Source organism: Xyrauchen texanus, chromosome 7 (assembly GCF_025860055.1).
Source record: "Xyrauchen texanus isolate HMW12.3.18 chromosome 7, RBS_HiC_50CHRs, whole genome shotgun sequence".
NCBI classification, from domain to species: Eukaryota; Metazoa; Chordata; class Actinopteri; order Cypriniformes; family Catostomidae; genus Xyrauchen; species Xyrauchen texanus.
In genome coordinates, this window is record NC_068282.1 from 43,178,981 (window position 1) to 43,203,718 (window position 24,738).

The following is a 24,738-nucleotide window of genomic DNA, read 5'->3' on the forward strand; positions in this document are numbered from 1 at the left end:
TAATGTTCTGACTATACTTTGTGATCAGTTGAATCAGTTTGGTTCATTAAAGTACCAATTTCCTTCTGAAACAGCACAATCTGTACATTATTCCAAACTTTTGGCCACCAGTGTGTGAATATGAAATAATATGAAAATATATATATATGTATATATATATATACATATATATATATATATATATATATATATATATATATATATATATACTCACCTAAAGGATTATTAGGAACACCATACTAATACTGTGTTTGACCCCTTTCAGCCTTCAGAACTGCTTTAATTCTACGTGGCATTGATTCAACAAGGTGCTGAAAGCATTCTTTAGAAATGTTGGCCCATATTGATAGGATAGCATCTTGCAGTTGATGGAGATTTGTGGGATGCACATCCAGGGCACGAAGCTCCGTTCCACCACATCCCAAAGATCCTCTATTGGGTTGAGATCTGGTGACTGTGGGGGCCATTTTAGTACAGTGAACTCATTGTCATGTTCAAGAAACCAATTTGAAATGATTCGAGCTTTGTGACATGGTGCATTATCCTGCTGGAAGTAGCCATCAGAGGATGGGTACATGGTGGCCATAAAGGGATGGACATGGTCAGAAACAATTCTCAGGTAGGCCGTGGCATTTAAACGATGCCCAATTGGCACTAAGGGGCCTAAAGTGTGCCAAGAAAACATCCCCACACCATAACACCACCACCACCAGCCTGCACAGTGGTAACAAGGCATGATGGATCCATGTTCTCATTCTGTTTACGCCAAATTCTGACTCTACCATCTGAATGTCTCAACAGAAATCGAGACTCATCAGACCAGGCAACATTTTTCCAGTCTTCAACTGTCCAATTTTGGTGAGCTCTTGCAAATTGTAGCCTCTTTTTCCTATTTGTAGTGGAGATGAGTGGTACCCGGTGGGGTCTTCTGCTGTTGTAGCCCATCCGCCTCAAGGTTGTGCATGTTGTGGCTTCACAAATGCTTTGCTGCATACCTCAGTTGTAACAAGTGGTTATTTCAGGCAAAGTTGCTCTTCTATCAGCTTGAATCAGTCGGCCCATTCTCCTCTGACCTCTAGCATCAACAAGGCATTTTCAGCCCACAGGACTGCCGCATACTGGATGTTTTTCCTTTTCACACCATTCTTTGTAAACCCTAGAAATGGTTGTGCGTGAAAATCCCAGTAACTAAGCAGATTGTGAAATACTCAGACCGGCCCGTCTGGCACCAACAACCATGCCACGCTCAAAATTGCTTAAATCACCTTTCTTTCCCATTCTGACATTCAGTTTGGAGTTCAGGAGATTGTCTTGACCAGGACCACACCCCTAAATGCATTGAAGCAACTGCCATGTGTTTGGTTGATTAGATAATTGCATTAATGAGAAATTGAACAGGTGTTCCTAATAATCCTTTAGGTGAGTGTATATATATATATATATATATATCGTTTTTTCAAATTATTATTTCATATATCAAGCTTTATTAAACATAAACACAAGGGTGAACATATGAGCTTAGAACCAAAAGGTTGTAGGTTTGAATCCCATAAATTATTTATGCCCTTGAGCATGAATTTACCAGTAATATGTGTTTTACTTTGGATTAAAGCATTATCTTAATGACAGGTTAGTAAATTAAAATAATTAGTCTTCTGAATTTGTCTATGATTCAGTTCAAAAGGCTATTGATGTTTTATTCTGATGTGAAGCATTAGGGGTCTTTAATTACTACCCTTTTTTCTTTTTACCAAGGACCTACAACTGAATTTCAACCGAATTCATAACTCAATTTCGTACACCATTTATTACAAATAACATATGATGGTGTTCATAAAACATTTGCATCAGTTTTCCATTGGGGGTGATCAGACAGGAATATTCGAGCTGAAACCGGTTCACACCCGTTGTTCTGGATACTACTACGGAGATCCGCAAAGAAAACGTCTTTACGCAAACAACGCAGAACTGTCTTACGCAAGCGTGACTTCAAACTCACGGTCGGTCTCATCCGAAGAGTGTGAACATTCTTGTGTAGCGTATTCTCCCACCATTTTGCCGGAAATTTGTCTGTCCTGTCATAATTGGTCTGCCGTTTAGAAAAATACGTAGTTTTATACAGGAAAAAACGGAACAGAGCTGTATGTAAGTTAAAGTATTATAGTTTGTGAGGCAGTAAACGCTTAAGGCAGTGTTAGCATTTCCAGCTAACTTACAGAAATCAGCTAACGTGCTGTTGCGTCAGCTGTATCCCCCAATATTTTAGTGTTTTTGTATTTTACATGGAAACTAATATGGTATAAATTGTAAACATTTGCTGAATATTTAAAACAAGTTACTCTGGGTCACCACTGCAGTTGGCATTAGCTTGTGCTCAGATCTGGATTTATATTTAATATTTACATTAATGTTACTATAGTAATATATCTACACGTATCCATTAAACTCCTTGCATTAAATGCTGGTTAGCTGTGTCTAAATCGACTGTTCTTGTCTCGTGGTCTTCAACCAGCAGTCTGCGTGAAGTGTCAGAAAGAGCGAGAATCAGACATGATGAAGACCATCCCTCATTCACTCTTCTTCTTCGGCCCTTAACATACAGGTGAGACAGTTCAAACTTGTATAATTAACTTTAAACATCATTAAATCTGGCCACCAGTCACTTGTGTTTCTACTAGAGACTCTATGAGCTCTAATGCACTTCACTCCAGTTTCTCTGTAATGCATGCTTGGTTTTGTGTTACATTAGTGGTGCTTGTCTGATCAGGTTGGGTATTAATCTCTCTCATGCAGTCTGGAAGCTTTAAAGTGCCAGGTACCACAACGGCCACAGAGGAGAGGGAAAGGAGGGAGTTGAGCCTTTCCTCTGCGCAACCTTCATCATCACTATTATCTTCCTCCTCTCCATCTGCAATGGAGATTGCCCTGGTGAGTTTGTCATATTGCTGTTTTATTTTTTTTATATAGATATGTACTGTTAATGTTGAATAACTTATAATGGTGTGCTGATTTTTGTTTTGAATGTCTGAAATATTAAGGTTGCTTCAACAGGCGCATCACTAATCTTTCTTGTTAAACCAGACTGCTGATTGGCTGTAACATCAACATCGCAGTGGTTGATATTACTAATTATATTTAAAGGATGTTTCCTTCTAGGTAGGCTATTGAATAAGGAATCTGACTTTTGTTTGTCTTTTCTGTTGGAAATTTGGAGTCAGAGAGAGGGTACTTTGAATGATGAAACTGTACTAGCAGCACGCTGTGACAACACACAACATCTAACCCTCTTTAGGTGGAAAGAGCATATACAGATTTACAAGTCATTATTTTTCTTTGCTGTGCATTTGTGCTAAACCTATGTTGCAATTATAGAATACATGCATTCAAAGAATGACCCACATTTCTTTGTCACATCCACACAAGCCCCACAAACACGTATGCCTTCGGCAACTGTATGACTCATGCTGTGCTCTAAAGACATGATGTTTTGGTGAGGAGGAACACAAACAGCAGAGTCAGAATGTATGTTTAGGTGCGAGGCAACGATAAGGAGTATGGAAATGCAGAGCTTGGATCAGAAAACATGGAAGCTTGTTGACTAAGCCAGTGAGTCTCCTGATGTGGGTGGGAGGGGGAAAAGCGAGATTGCTGGGCTTTGTGTTTCAGAGAGGAGAGAGATGGGGGCTTATTCTGTCATGTGCTGTTAGTGGCAACAGAAAGAGTGAGAGAGAGAGAGAGATGCAAGAGAAAAAGGACCCACAGCCCAAATCTGCCAGCAGCCTTGGAAAGGTAGGGCAGATTAGTCAGTGCCTCACTGTGTATCTCTGTGGATTTTCCATAGTGTATGTTTTGTGTGTTTTTGCACATCTGTGTGTGCATCTGCCCACCATGGTCACTCTTGTCTTGATGTTTTCATGCTTCTGTATGAATCTCAGCACTTTGAGAAACCTGTCGGCAGTGCCGATTGTGTTGATACTTAATGTGTCAGTTTGTGGTCGTGCATTGTAGTTGGTGTGATTCACTTTTATTGTAAGTGTGTTTTGACCTTGCAATGCACAATGTATTGTTTTCATTTTGCATACATTAACATGCAAATGACACATTGCATTGTAAGATTTGGTCTCTATGCAGAACACCAAATGCAGGATCACTGTCCAGGTTGAATATTCTGTGCCTGAGAATATGATAATATCCTTTTATATCTGGGGTGTCAGTGTTGGTCACTGTGGTATTTTTGGTCTTTATGCAGTTAATGGTGACTGTTTGAGAAATTATGGCCATTTTTCTATTTAAGTCTGTTAAAGGGGGTATATCAACAGGATTTCCTTGGTCTTTTTAAATGAAAAAGTCCAAAGTACTACTTTAACATTCACAATAAAAAGCTTCCTCTGTGCACCCAGACCTTTTATGAAAACTAAGCTGCAAAAACAGATCATCCAGAAATTATGAGTTTTGTGACATCACAACCATGAGCACTTTATCATGAATTTTACCTGTCAATTTTACCTTTTGAACTTGTCCACCTATGGAATAGAGATCAGTCTGGTTCCGGAAGTAAAAAACGCATTTATTTTTATATTACAAATGATCTTATAAAACTTCTAAATATATACTGGGTATCACCAGCCATGATATGTATTGCGAAACAAGTGTCACGATACATATATCAAGATTTGATTTATCTTCATTTCCTGATTTGATTTAGATTTACAAGCTTTTAATTGCAATTCATTAGGGTATATTTCAATTATTATGTCCATTTTGCTCACAGTATGAAATAAATTCTCTTTCAGATAATGTTGTAATTAATAAAACAGGCGAACTTTTAACTTGATAAAATCAAATCTGTAAAATTAGTATTTCTGTAATTTACCACTTAGTTCTTTTATCATTTTAGTCATTATACAGTTTATTTTGCACAAATATATGCTGATGAGCCAAAAGGTTATGCCTAATATGCTGTTGGTCCTCTGTGTGCCGCCAAAACAGTGCCGACCCTCTGAGGCATGGACTCTACAAGATCCCTGAAGGTGTCATGGTATCTGGCACAAAGACATTAGCATCAGATCCTTTAAGTCCTGTAAGTTGCCAGGTGGAGCTGTTGTAGATCAGACTTGTTGGTCCAGCACATCCCACAGATGCTCAATTGGGTTGAGATTTGAGGAATTTGGAAGCCAGGGAAACACCTTGAACTCTTCATCATGTTCCTCAAACTATTCCCGAACAATGTGTGCAGTGCGGTAGGGTGCATTTTCCTGCTTAAAGAGGTCACTGCCATCAGGGAAAACCATTGCCATGAATGGGTGTACCTGGTCTGTAGTGATGTTTAGGCAAATTGAAGTCCACATGAATGGCCGGACCCAGGGTTTCCTAGTAGAACATTGCCAAGCATCCCTAGGTATACGGTACATGGCCATCCTTGTGATGTAAAAGAAAGTGTGATTCATCGGACCAGGCGGTCTTCTTCCACTGCTCCAAGGTCCAGTACTGATGCTCGCGTTCCCATATGCAGCAGGTGTGATGCACTGTGTATTGTGACACATTCTTCCCAAAGCCATCAGTAAAATGTTCTGTGACTTGTGCCATAGTAGACCTTCTGTCAGTTCGGACCAGACGGGATAGCCTTCATTGGCCTCACGCATTGATGTGCCTTGGGCACCCAACACCCTATCGCTGGTTTGTGGTTTGTCCCTTCCCGGACCGCTGTCTGTATGTACTCACCACTGCTGACTGGGACTCCACAAACCTTGGTGTTTCAGAGATGATCTGACACTGTCATCTGGCCATAACAATTTAGCCCTTGACAAAGCCATTCAGGTCTTTACCCCTGCCCTTTTTTCCTGCATTCAACATTTTGACTACGAGAACAGGTTGTTCGCTTACCATCTAATCTACCCAAACTTTGAAATGTGACCTTGTGATATATATACACAGTACTGTCCAGAAGATTTAGGCAAAATGTTGCATAGTGAGTATGTCTTCAAAAATAATGACATAAATAGATTTCATTTATCAATTAACTTCATACAAAGTCTAGTAAACATAAAAAAGCAGTATTTGATGTGACCACCTTTGCTTTCAAAACAGCCCCAATTCTCCTTGATGCAGTTTTTCTTGGTTGTTGGCAGATAGGATGTTCCAAGCTTCTTGGAGATTTCGCCACAGTTCTTCTATCTATTTATGCTGTCTCAATTGCTTCTGTCTCTTCATGTACAGTGAGGAAAATAAGTATTTGAACACCCTGCTATTTTGCAAGTTCTCCCACTTAGAAATCATGGAGGGGTCTGAAATTGTCATCGTAGGTGCATGTCCACTGTGAGAGACATAATCTAAAAAAAAAAATCCAGAAATCACAATGTATGATTCTTTAACTATTTATTTGTATGATAGAGCTGCAAATAAGTATTTGAACACCTGTCTATCAGCTAGAATTCTGACCCTCAAAGACCTGTTAGTCTGCCTTTAAAATGTCCACCTCCACTCCATTTATTATCCTAAATTAGATGCACCTGTTTGAGGTCGTTAGCTGCATAAAGACACCTGTCCACCCCATACAATCAGTAAGAATCCAACTACTAACATGGCCAAGACCAAAGAGCTGTCCAAAGACACTAGAGACAAAATTGTACACCTCCACAAGGCTGGAAAGGGCTACGGGAAATCGCCAAGCAGCTTGGTTAAAAAGGTCCACTGTTGGAGCAATCATTAGAAAATGGAAGAAGCTAAACATGACTGTCAATCTCCCTCGGACTGGGGCTCCGTGCAAGATCTCACCTCGTGGGGTCTCAATGATCCTAAGAAAGGTGAAAAATCAGCCCAGAACTACACGGGAGGAGCTGGTCAATGACCTGAAAAGAGCTGGGACCACCGTTTCCAAGGTTACTGTTGGTAATACACTAAGACGTCCACGGTTTGAAATCATGCATGGCACGGAAGGTTCCCCTGCTTAAACCAGCACATGTCAAGGCCCGTCTTAAGTTTGCCAATGACCATTTGGATGATCCAGAGGAGTCATGGGAGAAAGTCATGTGGTCAGATGAGACCTTTTGGTCATAATTCCACTAACCGTGTTTGGAGGAAGAAGAATGATGAGTACCATCCCAAGAACACCATCCCTACTGTGAAGCATGGGGGTGGTAGCATCATGCTTTGGGGGTGTTTTTCTGCACATGGGACAGGGCTGACTGCACTGTATTAAGAAGAGGATGACCGGGGCCATGTATTGCGAGATTTTGGGGAACAACCTCCTTCCCTCAGTTAGAGCATTGAAGATGGGTCGAGGCTGGGGCTTCCAACATGACAATGACCCGAAGCACACAGCCAGGATAACCAAGGAGTGGCTCTGTAAGAAGCATATCAAGGTTCTGACGTGGCCTAGCCAGTCTCCAGACCTAAACCCAATAGAGAATCTTTGGAGGGAGCTCAAAATCCGTGTTTCTCAGCGACAGCCCAGAAACCTGACTGATCTAGAGAAGATCTGTGTGGAGGAGTGGGCCAAAATCCCTCCTGCAGTGTGTGCAAACCTGGTGAAAAACTACAGGAAGCGTTTAATTGCAAACAAAGGCTACTGTACCAAATATTAACATTGATTTTCTCAGGTGTTCAAATACTTATTTGCAGCTGTATCATACAAATAAATAGTTAAAAAATCATACATTGTGATTTGTGGATTTTTTTTTTAGATTATCTCTCTCACAGTGGACATGCACCTACGATGACAATTTCAGACCCCTCCATGATTTCTAAGTGGGAGAACTTGCAAAATAGCAGGGTGTTCAAATACTTATTTTCCTCACTGTAATCCCAGACTGACTCTGTGTTCTTCTATTCTAAACCTTTCTATTTGGAAAATAAATGTTTGGGAGGCTAAAATGTATATTTCCTATTGACACTCTAAAGCTGAAAATATAATTAACCATCTTTAGACAAATGTTTTTGTGAAGCATCTTATGTGCCTAAGACTTTTGCACAGTACTGTGTAATATATATATATATATATATATATATATATATATATATATATATATAGCCCATCAGCGACCAGCCATTGTCATGACACACTGTTAATGAAACTATTGTGTTGATCTCCCTAATTTTTCTATACTAATAATCAGCAACCCTCAATGTACCTTATCACCAATCTTGTACCTTTTTTTTTAAATCAAAGTTTTGAATGTTATGTTTCACATCAGAGCTGATTGGATTGTTGCATGGCTTAGAACTCTTATGAAGGATTTGATTAAATCCCTATTGAAAAAATGAATGGGAAATGAATTAGTTGTTCTGGAACTAAGACCACTGAAAAAGTGGGCGGGCACTGTTGTGCTCTATTACATCGGTATTCAGAGGTCAGCCAATCATAACAGACATTATATACCCAACATGTAAGTCTTAAAGGTGCTTTGTGTAACTTATTAAACGTTAAAAGTTGTTCTCCCAGAGACCTCTATAAGAAAGCCATTCGTTGATTCCCCGAAAAGTGTAACACTCAAAAAACACAATGTTGCTTGTTTAAGCATCCTGACACATCACTCAATGGCCTGAGCTTGGGGTAGGACTACCTGTTTGTAAACCTATGGCAAATGGGGGAGTATTCGAGAAACCTGTTTGGTTCCATTATTTTTGCAATTTTGTTGGATGTCACTAATGGTGCAGAATTTGATACACATTTGATCTTTATAGTTATACAAGTAAAAACAACATGTTTGACTATAAATGTCAGAGAGAGAAGGAAAAAGGGTAATCCAAAACTAATGTATGACTAAATGGTTGCTTATAGCCCCTTTTAAAATGTAGCCTGAATTGTGTCCTGGATGTTTCTGTACCTTCTTATCTCGTCATTCTTCTCACAGTCTTTTAACTTCTCTTTAGATTTTCCCCCATATTTACTGACCACCCATTTTATTCTTCTCTTGCTTTAACCTTTGTCCTTCCTTTTAGTTAGTCCTTGCTTTCTTAAATTCTGTCTTTCTGGGTTTGTTCTCTCAGGCTCATCCTGCCCTGAAGGCCTTTATGTGTGGCTCTCTCAGTGGCACCTGCTCCACTCTGCTGTTCCAGCCGCTAGATCTGGTGAAGACAAGACTGCAGACCCTGCAGAATAACAGGCACCCTGGGTAAGACACAGACAACATCTGGGACCCACACTGACCACGTCTAGACATAAGCCTTCAGTTAGGCTGCTGTCCTTGTCTAATTGATCTTTGTCTGGTATTAGGTTTCAGAGCGGTGTTTCAACACATGATTGACAGATAATAAACATATTCTGTCTACACAGAAATAATGCATGGTACTTTAATTTAGCCTCCTGACGTGTGCTAATTAGTATGTCAAATTTAAATACATTTTAGTTCTGTCTAGGGAAAAGGCTATATAGAAAATGTGTCTAATGCCAATACCACCAATAATAACTGATGGATAACTGTTTAGTACTTTTGAAACCTTGTATAAAAAATTAAAAAAAGATACTGTTTGAGTTGGAAAAATTGAATTGAAATTATTCCAATATCAGACTAATATGAAGAAAGAAAAAAAAAAAATGCTAATATTGACGACATACCGATATGGTCACATGCATTGTGCATCCCTGTTTCTGTTATTTATAGTTGACTTAATGTGTCATTATTTAGTGGTTTGATTAGACAAGTATTCTTATTACTATTGTTCATTCCTGGGTTAGGGCCTATTCTCACAAAATGTCTGACGAGACACACTGCCAAAGAAAGGTCTATTCACACCAAGATCAAAAGGAATGAATAAAATCAAGTGAGAGGAGTTAAGAATGCTGTTGCATACGTCCCTTGTCTTCTTTCTTCATATTTTTGCATGAATTTTACTTAAAGTAAATTCCAAACCAAGCTTCTCATTGTTTAATGTCTGGGTGTTATAAAACAAGATACGGTGATATTAATTGCATGAAATGATGTTCATTAATTAAAACAGTATACCATAAAATATGAAGCATAACATTTAAAATAATATAAAAGACGTAGCCTCATGGTCTTTATTTTTATTTTTTCCCCCCTTTTTTTTCTCCCAATTTGGAATGTCTAATTCCCAGTGTACACACAAGTCCTCGTGATGGTTTAGTTACTCACCTCAGTCCGGGTGGCAGAGGACAGATACCAGCTGCCTCTGCGTCTGAGACAGTCTACTCGCACATCTTATTACGTGGCTCACCAGGAGCGCAACGTGGATGCACAGTGCGTGTGGAGGCTTCACGCCACCCACTGTGGCAACCATGCCCAACTCACCACGCACCCCACCGAGATCAAACCACCTTATAGCAATCACGAGGAGGTTACCCCATGTGACTCTACCCTCCCTAGCAAAGGGGCTAATTTTGTTGCTTGGCCCAGCTGGATTCACACAGCACGCCTTGGGATTTGACTCCAGGGGTGGTAGCCAGCGTCTTTTAACACTGAGCTACCTGGGCCCGCAGCTTTTCTTTATTTAATTATTGAATATTTGTATTGAATTCAGGTTTGTGGTGAGAAAAAGAGCACCATTAACGGAATACTTTGTGTTATTTTATCAATGCAATAATAATATCAGTGAGGTTCTGTAGTTTGTTTGTCTACACTCGTAGTAAAGTATTGCATGTAAAAAGTATTTTTATGTGTTATTTCACTATGTGCATAGTCGAACTGAATTGCTGCACCTCATTGCTATTTTTACTGCCTGGATAATATACGGTAACAGGCACGGTAATATAACTATGAAATAATGTACATTAAGACAAACACCATGTTATATAATATGAGGTATCGGCACACTACGTAAGTATTCTAATTAAGACATTTTTTGTTTACAGCTTCTGTATTGTTTATTTACTGCATATTTGCATTGAATTAAGAGTTTTTGTGCGTGAGACCAGTGAAAGAGAAAAGCACCTGTTTGCTAGTTGATAGGCGCCACCAATGCACTGGATTGTGCAGCAGCAGCAACTCTAGAAAAATGACAAACAGCTCATCTCTTTGATTAGTCAGTTTTTAATGCAGTCGCAAAAAAAAAAAAATCACCTGTTGTTCCTATTCAACAGCTTGTTCAGAATGAACATTTGCAACAAAAATTCGGTCTTGGTGTTAATAGGCCTTAAGTATTAACCTTCAATGGGCACATTCTTGTACTGGGCATATTCACTGGATATTGTAATGTATTACCATTTAGGCACATATCCACATTTATCTTGATCTTGAAATTTTCTGTAGCAATTTTCGGAGGCAAAAGGGAGGTACATTTTTTTTGTATGATGTGTTTTGATTGTGAGTGTGCCTGTGTGTATTTATATAACTGTGCCCTCTGTGTGTCTCTGTATGCGGTGTGGGTGTGACACTTTCTCTTATTAAACTGTCTGCCCCTCTCTCAGTTCTGCAGAGAATAACACCTTATCCATGACAATTTTTACGTACTCATGAATGGCTGTTATGCAACGCATGTTGAGAATATATATACTATTCTGATTTTATCATTATTTCCATGCACATTTTCCAACTTCAATCCATATAAACTTGAATGCTTATTGGATTCAATACTTTTCAGGTGGTATGTATTTGTGTAATGAGGGAGGGTGTGCCGAAAGTGACTAACACCTTATATCAAGAGGTGCATAATTATTAGGCAGCTTCATTACCTAAGGTAAAATGGGACAAAAAGTGATTTAACTGACACAAAGTAACTGTAAAATGCCTTTGAGACACATGCAACACTCTTGAAATAGCTAAATTATTGAGGTGTGACCACTGGACAATCAAACGATTTGTTGCAAATAGTCAACTGGGGCACAAAAAACGCATGGAGAAGAAAAGGGGTTTTTATAAAAAATTTTATCAAATTGAGGTTTAATAGCATTTTGGATTGACTGAGAGCATCGTGTTTGTTCAACAATAAAATTAATCCTGTGGAATAAAATTTGCATAATTGTGCACATACCGTATATACAGTATCATTTAACATATCCATTTCAATCTCCACTCCATACCGCATAATGATAAAGCAAAAACAGATTTTTAGCGAACTTAGCAAATGTATTAAAAATATATATATAAAAAAAAACGAAATATCACATTGACATAAGTATTCAGACCCTTTACCATGACACTTGAAATTTAGATCCGATGCATCCCATTTCTCTGGATCATCTTTTAGATGTTTCTATACTTTGATTGGAGTCCATCTGTGACAAATTCAATTGATTGAACATGATTTGGAAAGGCAGACACCTGTCTAAGCAAGGTCTCACAACTTAAAATGCATATCAGAGCAAAGACCAAGCCATGAGATCAAAGAAACTGCCTGCAGAGATCAGAGACAGGATTGTGTCAAGGCACAGATCTGGGAAGGCTACAAAAATATTTCAGCTGCATTGAAGTTTCCCACGAGCACAGTGACCTTCATAATTCGTAAATGGAAGAAGTTTGGAACAAACAGGACTCTTCCTAGAGCTGGCCGCCTGGCCAAACTGAGCAATCTGAGAAGGGCCTTGGTAACAGAGGTGACCAAGAACCCTTTTTTCTCTCTGGTTGAGTTTTTCAGAAATCATGTCTGGAGATGGGTGAATCTTGCAGAAGGACAACCATCACTGCAACACTCCACCAATCTGGGCTTTATGGCAGAGTGGCAGACCTCTCCTCAGTACAAGACCAATGAAAGCCTGCTTGGAATTTGCAAAAAAAAAAAACCTAAAGGACTCTTTTCTGTGAGAAACAAGATTCTCTGGTCTGATGAAATGAAGATTGAACTGTTTGGCCTCAATTCCAAACGTCATGTATTGAGGATACCAGGCACCACTCATCACTTGCGCAATACCATCCCTACGGTGAAGCATTCAGCGGCAGGGACTGGGGGACTGGTCAGGGTTGAAAGAAGGCAGCAAAATACACAGATATCCTTAATGAAAACCTGGTCCAGAGTGCTCAGGACCTCAGACTGGCCCGAAGGTTCACGTTCCAACAGGACAATGACCCTAAGGACACAGCCAAGACAATGCAAGAGTGGTTTAGGGACAACTCTGTTAATATCCTTGAGTTGCCCAGCCAGTGCCCAGACTTGAACCCAATTGAACATCTCTGGAGTGACCTAAAAATAGCTGTCCACCAATGGTCCACATCCAACCTGACGGAGCTTGAGAGGAATGGCAGAAAATCCCCAAATCCAGGTGGGCAAAGCTTCTTGCATCATACCCAAAAAGACTTTAGGCTGTAATCACTGCCAAAAGGGCTTCAACCAAGTACAGAGTTAAGGGTCTGAATACTTATGTCAATGTGATATTTCAGTTTTTTCTTTTTAATAAATTTGCAGTTAGCAAAAATCTTTTTTTTTTTTGCTTTGTCATTGTGGGGTGTAGATTGATGTGAAAAAAATAATAATTTGAAGCATTTTAGTATAATGCTGCAATGTAACAAAATGTGTAGAAAAAAAATGATGGGGTCTGAATACTTTCTGAATCCCTTTTTTGTCACTCTGTCCATTTCCCCATAACCATTTCTATTTTCATCTCTCACTCAGAGCTCCTAAAGTGGGGATGATTGCAGTCTTTTTCAATGTGATACGCACAGAGAAGCTGCTTGGCCTCTGGAAGGGGGTTTCACCGGTGAGTCCAGTGTGCTAGCAGAGGCTCATTTTGTTTTCAAGTGTAGATATTGACGAACTTCGTCAGAGTAGTTGCCATATTTCATTTAGTGAAAATGACAATAAGGCTGTGAAGGATGGAAGTTCAGTTCATTCAATACGTCATACTGTGTATCTGGACGGAACTTTGAAAATTTGCCTTTCGAACTCCACAAACAATTCAAACTCAAAAATATAAATTAGACCTAATCTTTGACTTTAAATGTATAGTTCTCCCAAAAAAAAACAATTCTGTGATTTACTTTTTATGTACTGAATGTCGATCCAAACCCGACTTCTTTGTAACACAAAAGGAGATGTTAGGCAGAATGTTAGCCTCAGTGGCCATTCACTTTCAATTCAATCTTTTTGACATATATTGAAAGTGAATGGAGATTGAGACTTTCATTCTTCCTAACGTCTCCTTTTGTGTTCCATGGAAAAAAAATGATTATACAAGTTTGTAACAACATGAAGGAGAGTGAATGATGAGAAATTGTTAATTTTTGGCTGAACTATCCCTTTAAGACATAAGACACCTTGACAGACATCTGATAAATTGAACAGATTGCACTACTCTCTAGGGCTAGGCGATATACCGAATATTCACTTTATAATTGCAGTGATTTTGCTGAAATATCAAATTAATCAATATTGCGGATATCACAATGAATTGAACACGCTTTTTATTTGGTAATTTAGTTTTATAGAGTGCCTTGGTATACTTATTTCACGAACCTTCAGGACTGCACAATTAATAATAATGGTCAAAAATTATTTAAGCGCAAATGGTGCGCTTCAGAAGAAACCAGTGACACGCTGATCGGTGTGCATTCGTGAGGTAGTGCTCGTATAGCAGTTCACTTTGCATTGTGAAGTCAAAGAACTGCAAGTTCAAGCATTCGTGCAATTCCAAACATTAATTTATTAATAACAATAAAGTTATGCTAAATCTACAAACCAAGCACAGTATAACAGAAAAGGTGACAGCATTTCACCAGATGCGGAACATTGTTAACTTTCAAATACACACAGGACTTTCAGTGTCAAAATAAAAGCTCCAGCTCAAGGTGAAGTAAATAGAACAGAAATATATTACTTTTGATTTAATAATTGTAAAATATTAAATCTACTTTGCTACAATGGCTGTTTGGATGAAATGATAGTTTATCTGATCAAAATAAAATCATAATAATCAAAACTTTTTTTTTTTAGATAAGATCAAATCATTTTAGATAAGATAATAATTTTTTTAAGCCATATCACCCAGCCCTACATCTACTCCATGGTCTATGCTGGCATGGCTAAGGCTTCAATTCTCAGTGATCCATAATTACATATTCATGACGTCTATGTATTGTCTGAATTAAATGCAAAACTTTATTGACACCTGTTGTTTGTTGCTTGATATTAAATAGAAGTGTTTCAATGTTTGGCTCTTTCTTTCCTGCAGTCATTTATGCGCTGTATCCCTGGTGTAGGGATCTACTTCAGCACATTTTACTCGCTGAAGCAGCATTTCTTCCAGGATGGCTCTCCAGGTGCTGGGGAGGCAGTGTTACTTGGGGCGGGGGCTCGTTGCGTTGCAGGCATTGCCATGCTTCCCATCACAGTCATTAAGACTCGTTTTGAGGTGAGGATCATTTCTGAGCACAGCATAAACTTTGAGAATGGAAATACAAGAAATATTCTCAATTGTTTTTCTCAGTTTATTTACTTTTACTAATTTGACTTTATTTAAAAGAAGACTTGTATATGATTTATTGCATTTCCAAGATTGGGTTTTATACAACTTCGGGCACTTTTATGTCCCAGGGGTGGATTTTTATTAATATATTTATTTGAACTTTTTATTTTTGTTATATGATATTGTATCAATACATTAGGTTTATGTATCGATATTTATATTAAACTAATTTCACTTTCATGTCCAAATTTTCAAGGAAGAAGCAGCAGATCGTTTAAAATAGTGCTAACTTTGAAATCTTGTTCCTCAGTGCAGTCAGGTATGCTTCTATGATGCGTGAGAGAGACTGAAACTGATCCTGTTTCTCCCGTGGACACGCTGGGCATTTCTCACGCATTTGAAATGAGGGCCGACATTTTTAACCCTTTTATCCTTGCTAGCTAATTTATTAAAATCTTCTCATTTTAAAAATATGTATCATTTAAAAGCTTGGAATTTGGACTTGCCGCTATTTAAGGTTTTGCAGATGTAACATGAACCAGAAATGTTCCTATATTAAAGATGTATACCAATTTGATTGAGAAATAAATTAAAATGTGAACCACATAATGGGAATAGGTAACATTATAGAGATTGAATAGTCATGATTCATAACCTTATAAGTCTCAACTCGTAAAATACAACAAGCACATTTGTGTCACTCACAAACTTAGTGTTTTTAGCCATCTCAAATCAAACCGTGCTGCAAGTAACGATGTGCAATTTCCCACTTTCTTCACTTCATGTTCCATTAAGTAAATAAGTGAAAATGATCTCACCCAAGTAACATGCATACATGGTTTCTGTTGCATTTTCATTTATTGTCTTATTAAACATAAACAGAATATGGGAAACGGCATGTCTTTGTTCACAGCAGGTGATCCCGAATTAAATCCAGAGCCAATACAATGTAACAAGGTGCAGAAATTTTTCTATACTCCTCACAGAGTGACATGAGGTTGGATCGCACTCTGTGTGCCCGAGTCTCTACCTGACGGAAAGATGCCAAAGAAGTTAAAAGATTCTCAGCCCCAACTAAATAAACCATACCAAATTATCATTGAAAATATTGGCGCTAATTTTATTATCGGCATGATGATATTTAGATTTTCAAGGTTATCGACCAATAATAAATCGGCAGCCGATATATCGTGCATCCCTTATAGAGCCCGACCAATATGGGATTTTTGAGACCGATACCGATTTTAGAGGGGGAAAATTCACAATTACTGATATGGTGGCCGGTATAGTTAATTTTGAGCTGGAATGAAAACAGACCTTTTCTATGTGGATTGTGCACCGATTTAGCACCGAAATGACTATGCAAAGGTACTCAGCTGCTTTCTTTAACAAATATTTCTATCAAAGAATATGTTATGTTATTATTATACATTGTCAACAAATTCTAGAAATGAAGACTTAGAAAATTAAGAAAAAATAACACATTAAACACAATAAACATCAGTACTGTATGTTCAGTATCAGTCAGTTTCTGATCATTAAAATAAAGAATAAATAATAATATAATAAACCGCTAAATAAAAAATCAGTACTGTATGTTTAGTATCAGTCAATATCTGATCATTAAAATAAAGAATAAATAAAATAAATGGCTAAATAAACATCAGTAGTACTGTTTAGTATCAGTCAATTGTTGACTATTTTAATACTGCCAGTCAATTAGGTGTAGGTTTTAAAACAAGAAGCATTTACACCTGCCGAGTCAAGAGATAGAACGGCGGCAGCGGTGTTACACAGTATTTTGCTAGACAAGTTCAACGGTGGAAAACCAGTCTTTTTTAAATATTACATTTTATAAATGCAACGACTGGAATTGTTCTGTTGAAGGGGTACCAAACTGTGAATCTTGAACAAAACAGTTTGGTGAATACATGTTTTCACATAAGCTTCCAATCAGCTGACAAGCTAAAGTAGCTACGTGGTTGTCTAGTTAGCTATAAGCTTGTTGCCATGGATAGTAAAAGATGGATGTTGTTTTATTTTAATTTCCAGCATTGCATCTCACCAACTAGGTAAGAACGTAGCGTGAAATCAACACTCAATAGACACAATCCACCACCGCACCGTTGTCTGCTGAGCTCCAAAAAGATGCTCTGATGTTTAGCTTTCAATCTGCTACTTTACTGACTGCACTGTCAAACTATAGGTGGCTAACATAGCAAACAGATGTGATAAACACAAGTAAAATGGACATTATTACTGAGATATACCCAATTTAATTGGAATTAAATGCTTGTGGATCAGAACTGGATCATGATATTGTGATATCCTATTGTGACACATGTATCATATAACTGTCATGGATTGAAGGATGAACACAAATGCTGAAAGGCAAGAAAATGGCTTTATTACAAAATAAGTCAAAAATACAAACCAAAACTCCCACAAGGGGGAAAAACAGAAAATAGAATAATCAACTTCAAAAACCAACCGAAGTCTTCAGGAAATCCAAGGAATACATCGACTGGAGATCCCATGACTCAACAAAACAAACTGGCACAGAACAGAACACAAGTAGGACAAAGGCACAGACTTAAGTAGGAAAAATTTGGATAGGGAGTAGGTTTTCAAATGTTTTCAAATGCCTCTTTATTTAGATTTTTCTGTTTTAACCTTGTCCTAGATCCAGTCTTTCAATATTAAACTATGGAAAATCCATTATAAAAAATACAAATTATTGCATATTATAAACTGATAATCTAAAAAAAAAAGAAAAAGAGTAAAGCAAACAATTGCAATATTTATCTTTTAACTGTCCAACTGTTGTGGTGTCATTTCCACCATGCCAAAAAATGTTGCCTCTGATAAAAAACAAAAATTCAGACTTTAGTGTACTTGTTAATATTCCGGGTTCAATGCAAGCTAAACTCAATGAACAGCATTTGTCATAATACTGATTACCACAAAAAATAAACTTCCCTTATTTTCCTTATATTAATTTGGGTTTCAGTGAAGCACTTACTATGGAGGTGAATGGGCCAATCCATAATGTTACAATACACACTATTTCAAATTGATGGCCTCAAGACATTTACAATAAGCATGGTAATGTAATTTTAGTGCAACAGAATCGCTTGAAAACCTTTTCTGTGTAAAGTTATAGCCAATTTTACAACTTCATTGCCATGACAATGTAATGTCAAGAAACCCTACAATGACTGTAAAAACAATGGTTACTTTAAACAACTTTACAGCTCAAATAATACATGAGTTTTAACAGAAGAATTAATATAAGTGCTTTTATAAAATTATAAGCTTCACATTTATGCCTTTTTTAAACCCTCCAAAAATTGGCCCCATTCACTTCCATTGTAAGTGCCTCACTGTAACAAATGTTTTCCCTTGAGCTTAACTTGTGTTGAACCTGGAATATTTCTTAAACAAAAGTGTGAGCGAAGAGTATGCTTGAGATTATACACTCACCTAAAGGATTATTAGGAACACCTGTTCAATTTCTCATGAATGCAATTATCTAATCAACCAATCACATGGCAGTTGCTTCAATGCATTTAGGGGTGTGGTCCTGGTCAAGACAATCTCCTGAACTCCAAACTGAATGTCAGAATGGGAAAGAAAGGGAAAGAAAGGTGATTTAAGCAATTTTGAGCGTGGCATGGTTGTTGGTGCCAGACGGGCCGGTCTGAGTATTTCACAATCTGCTCAGTTACTGGGATTTTCACGCACAACCATTTCTAGGGTTTACAAAGAATGGTGTGAAAAGGGAAAAACATCCAGTATGCGGCAGTTCTGTGGGCGAAAATGCCTTGTTGATGCTAGAGGTCAGAGGAGAATGGGCCGACTGATTCAAGCTGATAGAAGAGCAACTTTGCCTGAAATAACCACTTGTTACAACCGAGGTATGCAGCAAAGCATTTGTGAAGCCACTACACGCACAACCTTGAGGCGGATGGGCTACAACAGCAGAAGACCCCACCGGGTACCACTCATCTCCACTACAAATAGGAAAAGGAGGCTACAATTTGCAAGAGCTCACCAAAATTGGACAGTTGAAGACTGGAAAAATGTTGCCTGGTCTGATGAGTCTCGATTTCTGTTGAGACATTCAGATGGTAGAGTCAGAATTTGGCGTAAACAGAATGAGAACATGGATCCATCATGCCTTGTTACCACTGTGCAGACTGGTGGTGGTGGTGGTGTGATGGTGTGGGGGATGTTTTCTTGGCACACTTTAGGCCCCTTAGTGCCAATTTGGCATCGTTTAAATGCCACGGCCTACCTGAGCATTGTTTTTGACCATGTCCATCCCTTTATGGCCACCATGTACCCATCCTCTGATGGCTACTTCCAGCAGGATAATGCACCATGTCACAAAGCTCGAATCATTTCAAATTGGTTTCTTGAACATGACAATGAGTTCACTGTACTAAAATGGCCTCCACAGTCACCAGATCTCAACCCAATAGAGCATCTTTGGGATGTGGTGGAACGGGAGCTTCGTGCCCTGGATGTGCATCCCACAAATCTCCATCAACTGCAAGATGCTATCCTATCAATATGGGCCAACATTTCTAAAGAATGCTTTCAGCACCTTGTTGAATCAATGCCACGTAGAATTAAGGCAGTTCTGAAGGCGAAAGGGGGTCAAACACAGTATTAGTATGGTGTTCCTAATAATCCTTTAGGTGAGTGTATATGAGGCAGAAAAATTGAAAATGTAAAGTAAATTTCACTTGTGAGTAGGGCTGTCGATTTAACACTTTAATTCAGTGCGATTTAATTATACAAAAAAATAATGTGTTAAAAAAATGTATGCAATTAATCATGTCCCGGACTATAATAAGGAATATTCCTTCTGTCTAAGCTATTCAAGCATGAAGTACCACCTGTTTCTCCAGGGGCAGTAAGCGAAATTTGCTGTGTAGGCAATGCCCATCATATACAAACAGAACAAACCACACGAGAGCAACACAAGTTGAGAATAAGTTGATGGAGTGCAAATCATAAAGCAAGGATGTCAAGATGTGATTTTCTAAGTTTCAAACTTCCTTTAACTTGACACAGCAACAATAAAACGATATGTTTGTGATGCAACGCAACCGAGATGCTCCAAAAGCATCCGTCTGATGCAGGTGTACATTGACGCGTCCTTTGAAAAGCCTTTATAATGAATCACGGATTGATTGGCGAATTCAGTTGCAAAATCTATTGTTAACTGTAGGCCATTGATGTTCATTTTTTATGTTCACTAATATGAAAATAAACAATATATAGTATTCTAAACTAAAGCCAAAATAATGTAATGCATTTTAATTATCTGTATTTTTATTTTTTATAATATATGCAAAAGTCTTAAATATGATGCTTCTCAAAAACATTTGTCTTAAGATGGTTATTTATACCTTCAGCTTTAGTGTGTCAATAGGAAATATACATTTTAGACTCCCAAACATTTATTTTGCAAATAGATTAGAATAGAATTATAACAATTAAGAACTATATGGTCCCCACAGAGCCCCCCACTGAACATCAAGACAGTCTGAGATTACATAAAGAGACAGAAGCAATTGAGAGAGCCTAAACAGATAAAAGAACTGTGGCAAATTCTCCAAGAAGCTTGGAACATCCTATCTGCCAACAACCAAGAAAAACTGTGTCCAGGTGTACTTAGGAGAATTGTTGTTGTTTTAAAGGCAAAGGTGGTCACACCAAATATTGATTTAGCTTTTTTTATGTTTACTAGACTTTGTATGATGTTAATTGAGGAATGAAAACTATTTATGGCATTATTTTTGAAGACATCCTCACTATGCAACATTTTCCCAAGTGGCTAAAACTTTTGCAGAGTACTATGTTTATTTAAAATTATTTAAATATAGCTATTTATAATTATTGAATCATAGTATATTTAATTATTGTAATTTTAGGGACTTTCTCTGCAAATATTTATGAATGTGTTTAATCGCTATTAATTAATCGGCAAACCATGTAATTAATTTGATTACAAATTTTAATCGATTTGCTCAATCTACTTGTGAGCAAAATATTTTTATTGGGCATCAGTTCCAATTAATATGTAATTTTGCCAAAGTATGCAAAAAGTGTGAAAATATTTAATTGTTTGTATTTGTGATACATAAAACATTAGCTATGCCTTAGCAAGACAAAGGAGTACATTTCCTGTGATTTATGTACATATGCTGTTGAAAAATCTTTGTAGACTAAACAAACAAAAAAATTGTGTGAATTTGTTTTTATTCGATTTGAAATGAATCCAACGAATTTACAACTGGGTTTATTTTATTTCAGAGTGGACGATATAACTACATTAGTGTGGCTGGAGCTCTTAAAAGTGTGTTTCAGAATGAGGGTCCTAGGGCTCTTTACTCTGGGCTCACAGCAACTCTGCTCAGAGACGCCCCATTCTCTGGCATATATGTCATGTTCTACAGCCAGGCCAAAAAGGCTTTATCACAAGGTGGGTTTTATCACAAGGTGGGATACATTACAAACACTGTAATGTATCACTTAAATGTATCTACATTATCCATTTTGTTTGGAGTATGTACAATTGTTTTAAATGTCCCCTCTCTCTCTCTGTTTCCCTCACTCAGAGATTAGCTCGTCACCCTTTGTCCCACTGGTTAATTTTGGGTGTGGTGTAGTAGCTGGTATTTTGGCCTCTCTGGCCACTCAACCAGCAGATGTGGTAAAAACCCACATGCAAGTGAGCCCAACCCTGTATTGCAAGACCAGCGATGCCATACGCTTTGTTTATGCTGTAAGTATCACAGAACAAAACATATACTTTTTAGCATTCAGTGACCATTGTCAGATACAGTTTTATGTTTCTCCTCATTTTAGGAGCATGGCTTGAGCGGGTTCTTTCGGGGAGCAGTTCCTCGTTCTCTCAGGAGAACTCTCATGGCTGCCATGGCCTGGACTGTGTACGAGCAGCTGATGGCACGCATGGGTCTGAAGTCCTAAACCTGCCCTACACTCTTTATCTGTTGACTTTCATACTGTGTGTCGTTTACAGATAATGTATTTGCAGATAATTGTAGAAAGATGCTATTCTGTCAGCCTTTAAGGGTTTGACAAAAACGACAGCAGCTAGAACTGGGTACGGTACAGGAGACAGATAGGTTGTATGTGTGTGTGAGAGTGTCCGTGTATGTTTGTGTTTTCAAGTGCAGTGAGTCTTTACCCTGTGACACCTCTGAGAGTGACATTAGCAACTTGCCACAGTGTGTCTGTCAGCATAAGGCTGTTGACGCCTGGATATTCAGACGGGTGTACAATCAAGAATAACAATGAGATCTACACAGGCAAACCATGTACTGTCAGCTCACCCAAAACACTCCTTTCAAAAGAAGAAAATCCTCATTTTGGCAAACAACCAGTGAACTTACTAGGGCAAGTGCCCACCTTTGCTTTGTTGAGTTAGAAATGTGTAACCCAACAAAGCATCTTGTCTCTTGTTTCTGAGACAGTTCTTGAGCTTAGTTCTTTCAGTCAAAATCCTTTTTAGGCTTAACAGGTGTCCAGGGTACTGGCTTTACTGAACTGACTTAATTCTCCAGTGCTCAGACAATCAGACTGAATTACTCCAGGGTTAAGGAACTGAACTGACACTACATGAACGTCTTACAGACAGACTTAATCGGCTTTCGAATTATATTAATGCATTTTTATGCAATGATTTGTCCTATGCTACTGATCTCTGAGATAGGAGAGAATGGAAAGGTTTTTAGTACACATTCCAATACACTGGATTTCTTTGTTTTCTTTCACAAAATGAAACTGCAGTTTCCAGGGCACAGACAAAGCCAGGACTTGATTTAAATTTAAAACAAAATTAAGAGATAGACATGGAAACAAACGTAATATTATAACCAAAACATAGGACCTGTTTTTATAGTTACAGAGAAAGCATGATTTTTGAATGGGAAAGTAGTCAGACCTACAATACCTTATTTATTAAATTATTATTTGATTTGATTGATGTTGTTTTTTTTTAATATAATTTTAAGACACAATGGTTGCATCAGGTGCTCATTGTGAACACATCTGTGTAATGCTAATACTGCATCCGCCATAAGCTTTTTCCTCAGTCTCTTCAGCATTCTGTATTTTGCCTATGAATACTTTTCACATTTAGTGTTTGGGGTGTGACTTTACTCCAACAGTGCACAAATTAACCTTGAGAGTTCATATTTGCACTAGAATTGTTTTGATTGAGTTGCATAAACCATTATCATCAGTTCAGTACAAGTTATGCTCAGTCGATTGCATTTGTGACAATGTAGATTACCACAAAAAAATCATTTTGACTCATCCCTCCTTTGGGAGGAAAATAGCAAAATGAGGCACTTACAGTGGAAGTTAATGGGGCCTAATTGTTAACAGAGCTTAACTTTTATTGAACCCAAAATATTACTTTTAATCCTTACTGGAAGTGCTCAAGTCATAATTTCATACATTCATCAGAATTCACTCCAGTAATTTAATGCTGTTTTTAATGTTTAAATTGTTAACATTTGGTTGGTGTCTGCCTATATACTGCAGAATGCAGTTTAATCCCCATATATTATAAACTAAGTAAGTGTTGAGGGGAAAATGGAGCCAAATAATATTAAATTTTTTTTATCTGTTTTGAGGTGGATTTGTAAGTTTTTATCACACTGCACACTACATAAACCCAAAAGTCATAGTTTGTGAAAGCACTTTAAATTCTGTGACATTAACTCCATGAAACCTGAAGCTGGTTGGTATGTGTGTGTTGGTCAGATATGTTGTGGATCCACATTGCTGTGTGTATGTAAGCCATTGTACTTTGTGCAGTACAGTGAAGATATTATTTTGCCTTCATGCAATCAGTATTATCTCTTCAGCATTTATTTTCTTATTGACTTGATTGTTGACATTTTGTAAGTTTGTGGGTGTACTGTATTTGCACATGCAAATGTTGTGCCTATGTTATATGTGAATAAATCTGCCCCATTATATAAAGGGTAGTGATGTGTTTGCTGTTTTTGCTCAGTACATAAACCTACACTACATTTTTTTTTTTTTAGGCTTTTGCCACTGGATTTGAAAATATTGTGTAGTGATGATGGACAAAAATCTGTAATGTTCATTTTTTTCCCCCAAATTATGAGAGAACATAAAACCTTCCCAATTATACACATTAAACAAGCTTTTGTATATGTGATATTTCACTTTTATACAAGTGGTCAAGTATAAATGTCCCAAAATAGAGTCTATTGTTCTTTCTTCTGGGTGCTGCTGATGGCTCTGTCCTCAGACATCCAAACAGCGGAAAGTGGTGGGATGAGGATTCCTGGAGAGGCTAAATAACCACAGTGACACATCAAAAGGGGAGCATTAATTCAGGAAGACCTTTATTACTTTAACGACCATACCAC

At 37.8% G+C, this 24,738-nt stretch overlaps 1 protein-coding gene across 3 annotated transcripts; it reads left to right on the plus strand.

Moving 5' to 3' along the window:
* Positions 1-1,976: 1,976 nt before the first annotated feature.
* Positions 1,977-24,402, plus strand: slc25a38b (solute carrier family 25 member 38b). 3 transcript variants are annotated; one of them, XM_052131115.1, is made up of 9 exons: positions 1,977-2,145; positions 2,513-2,602; positions 2,794-2,928; positions 8,989-9,113; positions 13,504-13,588; positions 15,059-15,238; positions 21,620-21,788; positions 21,925-22,091; positions 22,175-24,401. In XM_052131115.1, the coding sequence occupies exons 3-9, from the start codon at positions 2,914-2,916 to the stop codon at positions 22,295-22,297; spliced, it is 864 nt and encodes a 287-aa protein (XP_051987075.1). In that variant the 5' UTR covers positions 1,977-2,145; positions 2,513-2,602; positions 2,794-2,913; the 3' UTR covers positions 22,298-24,401. The 3 variants fall into 3 exon arrangements, with proteins under 3 accessions (XP_051987075.1, XP_051987076.1, XP_051987074.1); XM_052131116.1 differs by having other exon boundaries at positions 2,516-2,602; XM_052131114.1 differs by lacking the exons at positions 1,977-2,145; positions 2,513-2,602; positions 2,794-2,928 and adding an exon at positions 3,680-3,789 and having other exon boundaries at positions 22,175-24,402.
* Positions 24,403-24,738: the final 336 nt, after the last annotated feature.

What these genes read in the sequence shown, in the direction of transcription:
- slc25a38b (XM_052131114.1), top strand. Translation starts at nt 3,739, where the DNA reads ATGCAAGAGAAAAAGGACCCACAGCCCAAATCTGCCAGCAGCCTTGGA. An exon ending in CAGAATAACAGGCACCCTGG is followed by an intron (nt 9,114 to 13,503) that starts GTAAGACACAGA and finishes TCTCTCACTCAG; the next exon opens with AGCTCCTAAAGTGGGGATGA. An exon ending in CCATACGCTTTGTTTATGCT is followed by an intron (nt 22,092 to 22,174) that starts GTAAGTATCACA and finishes TCCTCATTTTAG; the next exon opens with GAGCATGGCTTGAGCGGGTT.